The sequence below is a fragment of the Pungitius pungitius genome, chromosome 7 (genome assembly GCF_949316345.1).
Source record: "Pungitius pungitius chromosome 7, fPunPun2.1, whole genome shotgun sequence".
NCBI classification, from domain to species: domain Eukaryota; kingdom Metazoa; phylum Chordata; class Actinopteri; order Perciformes; family Gasterosteidae; genus Pungitius; species Pungitius pungitius.
In genome coordinates, this window is record NC_084906.1 from 14,606,245 (window position 1) to 14,620,536 (window position 14,292).

The window sequence follows — 14,292 nt, forward strand, 5'->3', positions numbered from 1 at the left end:
CATTTAGCTCATTTATTTGTAGTTTTTGTTACTTTAGGGTTCAGTGATCAGAATAACTGAATGTTTAGTAAATGTTAAAAAAAGTCAATTTAGTGAAAACTATTAAGCAAACAATCAGCTGAGAGACTGGAGCATCACTGCTTAAATTAGAGTTGGTTATGATTGATGAAATACTTTGAAGGCACATTTAGCACAGCATTAATCCCTCCACAACGCAGCTGTTTAATAAATCCAAACTTGTGCTGAACGCAAACCGAACACGACAATTCCGATGCAGCTGGATCAGAGGCGGATGCTTTAAAATGGACAATCGGAAAATTCAGGGTGAGGGGACGTGGGGCCGAAATAATACGCACAAGCATGTTTTTTTTTTAATCCTCTTATCTTAAATTTAAAAAACGCAGGGATTTCTGCCCCCCCGCTCTGCTGTCAGCCGGGAGCACGAGGTGAGGCCGTGGTCTCTGGGTGGCATGGCCTCTTTTCAGCTTGTACGTCAACACGACTTCTTCAACTGCACTTTCACGAGGTAGGTCACACAACCCGTGGATTTCTTACTCAAGAGCGTATTCAGGTCAGAAGACTCTTGCTGTTGTGAAGAAGAAAAAAAAAAAAAAGAAGCTAAAACCGGGCCCCCGGTGTGTGGGACTGAATGTGCAATGATTTATGTTTGTAAATATCTGCAGAATATAAATACTGGGCAGCTCGCTCCAGTCAGCGGTGGGGATGCAGTGCAAATGGTGGTTAATCCTGCGGCTTCTGTTCATCTGGGCTCACGAGGATTTATGCAGTGTTTAATGGCAGAAGGGAGAGGATCAAATATGCATGATACAGCAAAAATGAAGACGACTCAATTACTCAGGCTACACCCCACAAACAGACACATATCTTCCTCGTGCCTCTCAAGCCTGGAGAAGTTCCAGCAGTTTTTTTTAAACTTTTTTCCCCCCCGCAGGGTATAACGCCCGGAAAAACGCGCCTGAGCAGTGGCAGAGCGTGGCCACAGTACAACAACCTTCGGGGGCAAAAAGAAAACCGACATTTTTCTGACGAGCCGCTCCTCGGCGCCGCCTGGTGTGTTCCGCGTGACTCTCTGCTCGCCAATCAGTATTCGGCTCAAAGTCAGCTCCAAAAAAAATAAAAAATCAATTAAATCCCTGCAAAACTCCACCAATCTACAGTTGCTCACATTCAGTTATAATTAGCAGCTACATTACTGTGACACTTAAAATAACTCATTATTCCTATCGTTATGAAAGAGCAGAATCGTAATCCTGATTAAAGTGATGTGAATATATTATTAAATTACAGTCTTCTAGCTCGAGCTTTATTGTTGCAGCTGTGCTGCTGTCAAGCTACAACGTTCTACACTGGAATTTGATTATTTATTGATCAAGACTCATAACACGTGATCCATGATACGACTTTAAAAAAGCTAAATGGGACACAGAGGTGTTTTTTTTCTGGACTACGGACGTTCACAGCTTCATTTTCTAGATAAGTTATAACCAAAATGTTGCTAACAGCGTTGTTTCTTGTCTGGACTTTAAAGGGGACCGTTTGTTGCATGGAGACTGTATGGCATGGATTACATTTGTGATGTATGGATGATATTTTAAGTGATATAAACAACCCCTTTGAGTGTCCATGAACTCAGATCAGGGTTTATATTGTAACATGAAGACTTTTATTGCAAATAATAGTGATTCAATAAAAGGGTCTTGTTAATAACATTATTCAAAAATAATCAACATCCAGTACATATCATAAGTATGAATACTAGCATGTCCTTGACTGCTTAGACAAGCAACCAACAAACTCCACCATGTGCCACAATAATCAATATGACTCAGAATAGCGGTTGATTTTTTAACAAAAGTTGATTCAAATAAATCACAAACAAACACAGCCGGCTCGTCTCTAACAGGTATGTATTTTTAGACCAGGTTTGAGAACCCAAATGTTTTGAAAAAAACTGCTTCCATTCATAAAAAGTATGAAGATCGGTAAAATGGCCACCTTAAAACCACAGGTTAACTTCGACATGCAGCACAACCATACTTTCTGCACATCGTCAAATACGCAAGTGTGTGAAAACTATGACTACACACTGGCTCTAAAGATCAAAAGGTATCCTATGTTCTCCAAATATACACACATTGAATCTGTTCTATAATACTGTTACTCTCTGTTTCAAAAAGTAGGTAATTTGATTGCAAACATTGTTCTTTTTAATGTACTCGTCTGACAAAAAATCAACAACAGTGATGGCACCTAAATGAACCCGACAACATTATAAACTATGCCATACTGTACCTCATTCAAATAATGTCACATATCCAGTTTTACATGTTTCAAATGTAATTTTTTATACATTGTTTTCATAAAGGAAGAGAATAAATATACTTCTGACCCATTTTCATTATACCGTAACATTTAAACAAGATCATATGGTGCAGTATTTTCATAATTTGTAAAACAAGCTGATAACAATTTCAAAATAAGAAATGTTTAGCAGACATTAAAACAAATCCACCACAAATTGTAAAAGTAATAACAGTGTTTGTGCTTTAAGTCTTTTAACTGCGATGGCTATTTCTCGATGGGTTTGCAGTTACAAGTTTGTGTGAAAATACTGCGTGAACTGTTAGTCCCTCAATCGCGGGGCGGAATATAACGCCAGCCAAGTCCAAACAAGACCCTGCAAAACATGTCCACCTGTACGACAAATACTGCATTTCATCAGATGCAACTGGCTTATTTGAAAATACCTGCAGGAGCCATGAGTTGAAAATTTCGTATGTAGCCTAATTAGAAAGATTATTCAGCAACTGGTTCTCACACACGTTCAATAAGCAGTATGTTATTGAGAGCTTCATGAGGTGTCCTTCTAAAAAGAGGTTCATTTGATGTGTATGGTGCTATTAAGGCATTGCAGTGCAGTATCCGTTTACACCATGGACTGAAGATACTTGAGGATGAATATGTCGTGTCATAAAGCAAACCTTTTTTTCTTTAGCCTTCGTATGGTTGATTTCAGTGAACAAAAAGCCATATTTTCTCATATTACACGACCTCATGGTTTAATTTATTCTCTGCTGGACGTTGGCAGAGTTTGTGGATACCGATCGGCTCTCTGAATATAAAAGGACTTTCATCTCGGGGGGGGGGGGGGGGGGGAGCTGTTAGCACCGTATGCGCAGAGATGAGCATGTTCATAAGCCTCATCTGCATTCTGTTGTTCATAATCGAAACGAGTAGGACTCAAATTAGACGGCGAGCATTTTTTTTCCCCCTTATTTTTCACATCCAATATGTTGGTGAGTTTTAAACCAGAATTGTATGTCAAAGAACGTCGGGCTCTCCGGTTTCCTCTTAACTTGCAATGAGGTGAATATATGTACGGTAAAAGACGGGTTTAAGTATTGAACTGCAGAGGAATGCAGCAGGGCGCCACAGAGCGCTGCTTTCCCACAGTCTGCTATTTAAGGATCGAGCCGAAAGGCGAAGCCAGGAATCGTTAAGCGGCCAGCGGCGCGGCGCTGAGGGGCTTCAGGTAGCTGACGATCACAACAGATTCAGAGGCAAAGCGCTCCGCCCAGACGCCCACTGGAGGTGGCGTGGTGAAAAGAGCGGCGGCTTTAGGAGAAACGCTTTCTTCTCCACTATAACAGAGTGCTGTGACATTGACCAACGTGGACTCTCCGGGAAGTGTATATATGCTGTAGTATTCATGTTTTGGAGAAGAATGTAAACATAGGGCAGCCATGTTCCTCCCTCCGTCCTATACAAAGTCATGAACTGTGTTAATGTTTCTTGGTCAAATGAGAAAAGCTGGTCCCACTTTAAAACAAAAGCCTACACTATATTAAAATATAAAGGTACAATACAGTATACTTTGCTACTTTGACGGCTGCCAGATCAAATCTGTTAGGCAGGCATAGTAACTGGATCCATTTCAGAATACAACAAAGCACACCTTCAACACTGTTCATCCATCTATTGAGTAATCATGACAATACAGTTCCTGAAAACACTCTTCCATTATATTCTTTTGATTTTTTTTTCAGTTTTTTTTTTTCCCTCTATTTTTTAAGCACACTCCATAATCTGAATTTGTATTGTTAGGAATCAAAATGTATTTCCTTTGTTCAACAACCCATAATACATTCAACACAACATTGGTATGTTAATTCTGTGTACTGAGAGGCTTGGCACAATTGCTTCTTTTTAGCCATGTACAAAAATGGATGGAAATGTCAATTTTGCGCCATCGCCTCACAAAGAGAGAAAGGCATGAAAGTAATTCATTTGGGAAGTTGGGGGGGGTTGATATGATTGAAGGTGGAGTTGAGGGGGAAGTGAGGGGAGGGGGGGGGCACTGATTCACAAGGTGGTCCATCAATCAGAAAAGAAGAGAAGAAATAATAATAATTATAATAACAATAAAAAACATCATAGTATGTACAAAACATAAATTTCTCCAAAGAGCAAAGAAAATCAAAGGAAGAAAAGTTCCCCACACCAAGTAACGCTGATTATTTCCCCCCCGTCTCAACAAACTGTACCAGATTGGATTCCAGCCTTCAGCAATGTCCAAAAGGATTCCTAAATGCTCTCGACAGTCATTGTGTCCGGGCCCTCTGCTAGTACACGCTGATGAAGGAGGACAGAGCCAGGATCAGGTACTGGCAGGCCAGCGGGACGTGCGCGCTTCCTGTGCTCCCATAGGGTGCAGTGTTGGGTGCTGTGGGCGGGAAACAAGAGAAGTGCTGATTAGTCCCGGTTTGCATGTGTCACCATTTGAAGAAAAAAAGAAAAACACTGGAGCAGAAAGTACCATTTGATCCCTCTGAAAGAGAAAGTAACGCAAATGGAGGAGACGTCTGGAGCAGCATTAAATGACCAAATGAAGCAAAGTCCAGTGCTTGGTGCTAATTGAAAAATACATAATTCCGACTGATCACTACCTGATGATTAAATGACGATAAAAAAAAGATTAGTGCCTTGCATGCAGGGGAGCTTTGGTCAAAGTGCCTCACAAACGGCATAATAACAGTAATCCGATAATTACTGAGGAGCGGCGTCCACTCGTCATTCATCTGTCAGCATCAGCTGCAGCGGAGACAAGTCCCCAGTCCCCCGGCATGGACGAGTTAACAGGCCACCAGGCGTCATGCATTGCCGTGGACACATTTTTTTTTTAGGTCAGCTGCTCGCCGAGTGTGTTCTGTCAGAGTGTATCAGACAGAAAGCGTTTATGTGACTGTAGGAAGCAAAGCCAAGGGGAGCTTCTGTTACCTGCCACCTGCTGATCCAGGTCCAGTGGGTTAGCCTCAACTTAGGCTCGCTTAAGGGGGAATCACCTTTAAGGTGGACCAGATATTCTCCTGACAGGATGCACCACAGTCTCAAGGACATTTTTTATTATTATTAATTAACTGAACGCTAATCAGTCAAAAAACGGCTAAATGGTTAATAACCTCAGAACAGCTTTCCGGGTTTCCTTTAAGTGGTTCTGAAAAAAAAACAAAAGCACCAGGGGAGAGAGGAGCATGAATGAGGAGGACAAAAGGTATTCTTCTTTTTTTTCCCCACAGTCCTATGTGAGGCTGCTGTTTGTGTTCCTCTGACTGGTGGACAGCCACAGTAATATGAACAGGGATCTCTGGAGAGCTGCGCGAGGCGGACACAGACGGTGAGGGCAGCCTTTCATTCGGAGGGGCCACTAGGCCTCCTCAGCACGGACCCGCTCTTTCAGTTTGTAGCTTAATAAAGCACAACTCACAGTTCACAACACACACACACACACACAGCGGCATGCACGGGTCACATGCATGTCTGCGCGAGAGAACACACGCACACACAGGAGCAGTGCAAACAGCCTGTGCTCTACCAGGGGAAATCATGTGGTGAACGGCCCATATCAGCAGGGTGCCTCTCTTTACACAGTCACATAATTAGTTCACAATGTAACTCCTGTGATGTGGACCTCGAGCTGCACAAACACACACCTGGCGGAACAGAAATAACCGCACACACAAACTGTGCATAAAGTGTGAAAGTCTTTGGTTCTCTGTGTTTTCTTGAGGAAAAGAGGCAACTCGGAGTTACACGCCGGAAGATGCGTGGGGTGTTTATTCCGTAAGGTGGCTGTCATTAGAGCGCTGTACTGCACGACCGTTGGTGTGTTAAAATAAATACAATCGTGCAGAGATTGATCCCAACATAATAGCTGGCGGGAGATGATTTTCACAGGGGGACACTCACACACACACACACACACACACACATGTCATTATCACCTGACGCAGCAGCGCCTTTACCTGACATTTTCAAGCACCGTGTTGCTGCCAAAGTTGTTTACCTATTAGAGCAAAAACTACTGATGGAAAAGCGAGGCCTGCGTGAACTGCGGCTCCCTCTTCTTTCTCCTTGTCTCTGCCTTTCTATCATTGTCCCCCCCTCTACCCCACTCGCTCTCTTTGTATCCCTCCTCTCTCTCTCTCTCGTCCTATCCAAAGTACAGGATAATGACACAGTTTTCCTGGGCTGTAAGAGCGAGCCGAGAGATGGTAACCATAGCAACAGCTCCTGTCCTGCTCTGCTGGCCCACAGTTGCCGGAGCTTTAAGCGCGCTGCATTGTCCTATCCACGGTAGCAAAATTCATTTAGGTTGTGCGAGTGCTTGTGGCGATGGATGGGGAAAAGGAAAATGCCACTATTTCATTTATATATCTTCTATAGTTTTTTTCTCATCAATCCTGCAGTAATTATGTTGATATCTCGAACCCAACTGCTTTTCATGCAGCTCAGAAGGTTGGATCTCTGCTATATATGGTTGACTTTGCGGGAGACAGTCACAATAAACACTTTGGTCCTTCAAGAGAAGAGTTATGTTATATTATGAAAATTCCACTTTGCTATCGTGGCTGTCAGGCAGGTGAATTAGTGCTAATAACAACGACTCGTTTTGGCAGCTCCGGGATTTAGCGACGCCATCAGACCAAGCGGGGGGCTCCCTTACATCGCCTGGTGACCCTCCCTCCACCACGCCCGGGGTTGGGGCGCTTACTGGTCGATCGGGGGTGTGGGGGGGTCCTTGTTCAGGAATATGGTTGTAGAGTGTAACTGAACCACACTGTGACGTGCAGAGACTTTAATTCCCTTTGTGTCTTTCCTCTGGGAAAATACACAAATTCTACAAAATCGACTATACAAATAACTGGAATTGTTGGAATCATACAATAATCACATTTCTCTTACAGATCAGTGGACAAATATCCAGTTATTCATCTTTAATCATTTGTTTGTTACATTTGATGAAGACACAGGCGAGGCTCAAACCAACGAGGCGCATGGAGGGGCACAGGAGGGATTTTAGGCAGGTTAAGATGGGTGATAACGATCCTTGTGGTACTTTGACCGCAGTATGTTTTAGTCATTCAGACCACAAACTTGTGGTAAAAAAAAGGGCATAAAATGGCTCCGGTAAGTCAGATTGGGGGAGAGTCTTGTGTAGCTGGCTTCCTGCCTCTTCACAGTGTTTGATTTCGGGCTTGTTTAATATCTCCCTGTGTCGCTGTGAAAAGCAGCGGCCTCCATTGTTTTGACTGTGTGGGTTGTAACTTGGCATTTTAATTAACTCCCCAAACAGTAACTGGCTGCAACACCATTACCCTGCTTATTAACATGAAGGAAATAGAAAGGAGAAAAAGACCAAGAGAAAGCCAGCGCAAATTAAAGACAGATACAGGGAGGGGGGAGGGGGGGGGGAATCAAAATAAAGACAGAACTGGGAAAAGCAGGCAATGATTGAAATGGCTGCAAGAGCAGAGCTGCAGCAGCAGCAGCGGAAACGAGAGAGAGAGAGAGAGAGAGAGGAAGAGGAGGGAGCTCTATCTCTTTGGGGTTTGAAATTAATTGCCATGTACATCAGCACCGAGCTGCAATGAAGTACCAGAATCCCAGACAATATATCACAGGGAAACCAACAGTGTCAAGATGCGCAAACGCCAGAAAGACGAGCGGCGCTCCGAAGGGAGAGGAGTGGAGGAGATAAGTGGAGATGAAAGCGATACGCTTCAATTACTGTTTTGCAACTGAATTTAAATGAAAAACTAAAGCCTCCCCAGCTCCAGCCAGAGCCATATGAAAATAACAATCCTTGGTTCTCTCTTCGGATTCAGGCCTGAAGCCATCAGCTTTAAATAGTCTGCACAGAGAGCGAGCCACTCTCTCTCGCGCGTCCTTCTCCCCTCCCCCTTCACACCCAGATCTCCATCGGCAGCAGTTTTGTCACCCACATATCATATGCACAACAAATGCTCGGGCCCTGAACCGTGGTCACTGTTGACTCAGATAATGAATCGTACTGAAATATGCAGCGGTGACACTCAATGGTTTGTTCTTTCGAGCACCACCTCGAGTGCTACGCTCCGTTACCGTGACTCACCGGAGCATCGCCATCTATTCGGTAACGTGAGTGTGCGTTCCTCGCGTGAACCCCCGCTCAGCTGTGTCACACGCCGCGCGCCGCAGTCAGGTGGGAGTTTGAGGTTAGGACTCTGAAGCCGGCCCGTTTGTTGTTGGTGGAGCGTCCCTTGAGTCGCTCTCTCCTCTCCTCTGTCACGAGGGGCGCCCCGGCCGCATCCCAATTCTCCCTCCCGGAGGACGAGGCTTCAGAGATGGGGCTGGGAAGCAGGGTGGTGGTGGGGGGGGGGGTTCAGTGTCCTTCACCATCAATCAGTGGCCTTAGGTCCTCCCCCCCCCTCCATCTCCCCTGAGAGAGGCCACATGAGACGCCGCACACTCCTGTGCACACCCAGCTGTAAATCGGGGGCTAAATCGCTCTACATGCAAAGGTTCACAGCAACCACCGAGGGCGCAAACTAAAAGCGGGCTTTATTTATTTATTTCTCAAGTGCAGCGGCAGCCGGCGTTCGGCAAAGAGTATAAATGGAACGCCGCGCGACGCGCGTGACATTTGATGAGGGGAAGCCGCACCTTCAAAGAATGCGCCGCGCTCCGCCGTCTCCTCAGTAGCTCGCGCAACCGAGGGCGTGAGGGCGTTTTATGGAAGGCGATAAAGAGATTTTCCATGCTTTACCTCACTTCAATCCACTGACAGTGAAATACGCTCATCCCCCTCCGCCGCTCGTCTCGTCACCCCCTGCCTGTAGCAGCCTGCCGTATTGAGTTGCTGCACAATTGACTTGCCGACCCATCAGCTCGCTCATCCATTTCTCTATTCCTCCTGTTCTCTTTCGGGGCAAAACGTCCATCACCACCAGATATGTTTCAGAACTCATCACCTTCGTCTCCCTCTATGAGCATCGCATAGTCCACAGAGTCCCCCCGTTCACACGGACCTTTAGAGCTCATTAGCCCCACCAATCATTTGCATTAGTGCAAGTAATGAAAAGCCTCCATTAAAAAGGCGGCCTTCAGAGATCGTTTACCGTCCTCCGCCTCCCAGGCCCTGCTGTAGCCTCACCCCCACCCCCCTCTCCCTTCTCCACCTCCCGGGTACCCGCCGGTTATCAACACCCGGCAGAATGCCTTCGTTCTAAGGGCTCGAGCGCGGCATCTAATAACTCCTCTCAACAAGTGTGTCTCACTGGAGAGGGAATGCGTTCGAGGGACGGGTCACCTGATAGCTGGCTGAGTGAGCTGAGGGCCCTCGATTGCAGGCGGGCTTTGGCCTTCAGCTTGACTTAATCAACGCCTCAGCGGGACATCTGGACACGCCAGAGAGAGCCCTCAGCGCAGTGGGAGCTCTGGGGAAGGACTCCCAGGAGAGGAGACGTTTCTGATGTTCTTCACGCGGACACGGTTTAGTTTCATTATTGAGCAACTTCTCACCTTTAACAGTCTCGTTCGTGTCGTCCTTTTATTTGAGCTGAATAGTGGCGGCATGAGTGCATCCGGAATTCAGAGTGACCTACGCCTGTGTTTATTGCACCTTTCAATTCAAGGACATACTTTATGCAGGGGAATCAATGAGCTTGCAAATGATGTACTTTATATGCACGCTTGATGGATGAATCTCCATTTTTCAAATGTTGTATGAATTTTCCCTTGTAGGTCTATTTTCTTCTCTTTTCTAAATTTGGAGGGTAAATCCACATCAGCACATTCTGGGAATAAACAAAGAAACGCTGTAATAGCGTGGATTGATACTTTGAGCGAGCGTTTTTAATTACAGCGTTTCCAAAAGCATAATTACTCCATGACTTTGGCTGCTCTCGCTAAATCTGTTTAATGTTGGAGGCTTAATAAAATGCACAGGGACGCAAACAAATGGAGTCAGCATGTAGCGAAATCATGCAGCCCCACTTTTCCTCCCTCGCCCTTCCTCTCGCTCTATAATAAATTCCCTCTGATATTCGGATTCCCTCACGCCCACTATCTCTAATGGTTCCCGTCTCTCTCTCTCTCTCTCACTTTTGAGTGCTCAGGGTTTCATTTTGAGGCTCAGGCCCAAGGATTCTGCTGAGTCAGCCGCTGCTGAGCCTCGGCGGCCTCGGGACGACGGCGGCAGTCTGGCCAGTTATGAGAAGCGTCTCAGGACAAACCGACGCTGCTTGCATCTCCATGAGCCGCTCCATTAACACAGTCTGATAGCATCTGATCTCCAACCAGGAAACTAGCCGCTCTTCCTGCCCTTTTTACTTACACCTCCCCCCCTTCTCCTTCTGCCTGTAGCGTCCTAAAAAAGCAATTGGCTGCTATGTACGTCGGATTATAATAAGACCGCTTTCTTTTATCAATTTCCATTACGGTGCTGATAACACAGCAGGCCGAATGTTGAGGGTTAAGTGCATTTTCTTCTTGATGGATATAAGATAACTATCACAGTTCACCTGGGGCTAGTCAAATCTGACCGAGGATTTGCTCACACTGAGCAACTCCGTGAAAGCAAAAAGCTGCAGCCACTATTTGCCGGTCAAACCGAGTACAGAGCAATCCATACTTTTTGTTACATATTTACCTACCCTGAGCTGTAAATTGATTCCTCTCCGATCAATTCAGTGGTTTACAGGAATTGCTCGACCAAAAAGGGCCAAATCAATTGGCAAGTGATTAGCACGTGCAGCGGAATAGTTTCTCGCCGAGGTGATGCGTGAGACTGGAGGCCGCGGGGGGGAAAAGGCGCCCAATTCAACGGAGGCACACGCCGTATGTTTACGTTAATTATTGCTAGCTCAAAAGTCGGCTTAGATAGTGTACGCCCATAGGCTGTGTGAGTGTCACACATGAAATATTCCGTTATTACGCCGAGACAAAACCCGAGGCAGTGAATGCACTCCAGCACTCCCCACCTTGTTGCCGACTGCCTGTGGGAGGTGGAGATAAAAGCTCTATAGTCCTCAAGTGAGCTCCATTGATCCAGCAGGGTATTTTATACTGCAGTTTGAGACAGTGCAGGCCCTGCCTCTCTCTCACACACACACACACACACACACACACACACTGTGGATCTGTTAAGTATTTAACATTTCAAAGTATAAGAACAAGATGTAAACATTCACAACCCTGCGGCATTTCCTGTCAGAAAATATGCTGCAGCTTCATGGACAGTATTAACAGGAAAGACAAGAGAATTCATAATGCCAGTTAACTGGCGCTCTTTAAGCATGTAGCTTTGGCAGATCGCATTGTGAAACCAGAATGGATCCCCTTTTTTTCCCCTGAAACTAGGAGACTAATTGTGGCGCTGATGAATAATTCCTGATTGCCTCTGTCTGCAGTCCTGGAGATGGGCTGCAATGAAACGGCAAACAAATAAGTCACTTATGTCACAAGCGTTTAATGAGGATAACAAATCTAAAGCAGAAATGGAGAGTGAGTCCGACGCGTCACGTGTCTGACGCCTGTGCGGTCACCGCAGAGCAACAGGGGTAAAAACATGTCAGCTCTTCGGCACTGAGGGGTAGTTTGATCTAGACACTGCTTTTTGAAAACTGTTAAGCTAACTGTTTACGTCTTTTAAATGAAAAGGAACTACAGCTGTCAGGAAAAACGCACCGTTTTATTGCATTTGAAAGTTAAGTATGACGTGATCTAATTTGAGTGCGTCCCGGGCTTTAGACCACTGTTGGAAAGTGCCGAGTCGCATGCACTCTGTACAATGACTGGGTGTTGGAGTTGTATGAAAAGAGGCAGACAAAATCACCTCATACTAAAATGTGTCAACTCGTAAAAAACATAACTCTCATCGGCTTCTCCCCCCCCCTTCCCTCCCCCTCCTTCCCCTAAATCCAGGGCCCTCTATAGGCTTATCCTGCCTGTCATACTGACACTATCGACGTGTAACTTTCAGGGCTGCATAAATAACAGAGCAGAGGATGCTCCGTCCCTTTGATGTGGCGCTGCGCTTGGTGACTGCAGCCCTTAAGTCCGTCTGTAAGTACCACTCGCTCTCGTCCTTTGTGCTTCTGTTTTTTCACATGAGGTCAAACATTATTGACTGCAATCGCTGAGGGGAATGACTTTGCGCTTACTGACAAATTGGACCGGTGGATTGATTCCTGGTTGAACTCACCCGGGGTAGCAGGAGTATAAATATCAATAGGTCTGGTAAAGCGCCCTTTTCCTTCTAATCCACAGTGGGGCTGCGGTTGACTTTCTAACACCACCCTCCTCCCCCGACATGGACGCCCGTTCGCTGTGACGGCTGTCAAATAACTGGCTCTTCTTCTTCTCCTTTGAGTCTTAATGCCGCTTGGCAAACCAGCTTCTACGTTTATCAGCGCCACCTACTGGACTGAAGTGTCGCGCTTTATTCCAGCTTTGCAGCTGATAACAGAGCAGATGGATTCACATTAAAACACAGTATTAATCATCAAGTTGACCTGCAAGTTAAATTCCATTGCATTCAGTTGCACTAAAGCGATTATGGCATATTGTTATGGGTCAGAGAGCATATGATGGAGCTAACGCAATCTGTCTAGCAATAATGATCATAGTTTCACCAGAACTTGTAAAATGGTTCATGGTAACTTAGAGTGTGAATCCAATCACTGGGCTGTTCTATCATTGTTAATTAGTCCTGCATACGGTGTGAGGAAAAGAGTAAGCCAAGCGTGAAGTGAATCTGCACTTTAGCATCATGACTACTTCCATTGTTTGAACAGTCTGTCCAAGTTAGGATGTTATAGTACACTAGCAACAACTACAGCGTACTGAAAAAACATAACACACGTTCACTTCTATAAAAATCGCTTTTCTAGATTTAAGTGCATATTTGCTAAACCTACTGCAAGAGTGTTGCCACACATTTTGTGAGGTGACAGATAAAAATTCATTTCAACACACTTTCCTTGTGGGATTTGTGACTACAGTCTCGCTTCAGCCCCACAGTGTTCAGCTACATTTACAATGTAATGAAATAGTAGTTTACACTGAAATAGTCGATGAGTCACTACGGCGATGTTACGGGTGGTGGCTCAAAAATATAATGTTGGATAATTTCAATTTTAGGTTTAAAAAGGTTCAATCGTTTCCATTATACATTTTATGGCAAACTTTACTCAAAGAAACAACAAAAAACCACATCTGGTTGTTTGTGAGAATATACAGGACCAGTAGTAGTGAGTGACGCTAATAAAGTACAGTGTACATGTTCAGTCCAGCAATGTGGCTCATTGATGTCTTTTTGTACAACAATGAAGCTCCAAAGAACAGTGGAAAAAAATATACCCGGTTTAAGATGCAGACATGAGCCAATTACCAATACTTTAACCATATTCTTTTTCTATTTTCCAACACTTTATGGTTGCATCTGTGTAGTGAAATTTCTCGACAGGTTATATAAACCTAAAGTCACAGAAATTATAAATAACCTGTTTATTCACCAGCTGCTGTGGATTGGCTGGAATAAATCACAAGGCAAATAAACCCTCTGTGAATCCCTCCCTTTTGTCTGGTTTGTTCCGAACTGTAACAAAAGGGTTTGTTAGTCATCTCCAAACCCATAAAAAAAATTGTGGCGGATCCATAAAAGCAATGCAAATGAACAACCATGCAAACAGGGACGATGCCTTTGATTCTGATTCATCCGAGTATTTCTTACTGTTCGAGTGAAAGGGACACGGGCCCCATTTTCAGTCTTTTTTGAGCTGTCTCATGTTGGGATGCAGATCTGTGGCTGGAGGCCCACCGGGAGCCACCCACCATCACTAAGATCTCCCCATGCGAGACGGCATTAGGAATAACATTTGTAAAGCAAAATGGTCTTAGCCGCTCGTCTCCTTTCAAATGTGCTCAGACAAAAGCGCCTGGGATTCTTCA

General features: G+C 45.0%; 1 protein-coding gene across 3 annotated transcripts in view; it reads right to left on the minus strand.

The window, feature by feature from the left end:
- Positions 1-1,661: 1,661 nt before the first annotated feature.
- negr1 (neuronal growth regulator 1) overlaps positions 1,662-14,292 on the minus strand; it is a 121,546-nt gene continuing 108,915 nt past the window's right edge. For all 3 annotated transcript variants that reach the window (XM_037468790.2, XM_062563254.1, XM_037468791.2), the window contains one exon: positions 1,662-4,744. In XM_037468790.2, coding sequence (XP_037324687.1) covers positions 4,644-4,744 — 101 coding nt within the window. In that variant the 3' untranslated portion in view covers positions 1,662-4,643. The remainder of the gene's footprint in view (positions 4,745-14,292) is intronic.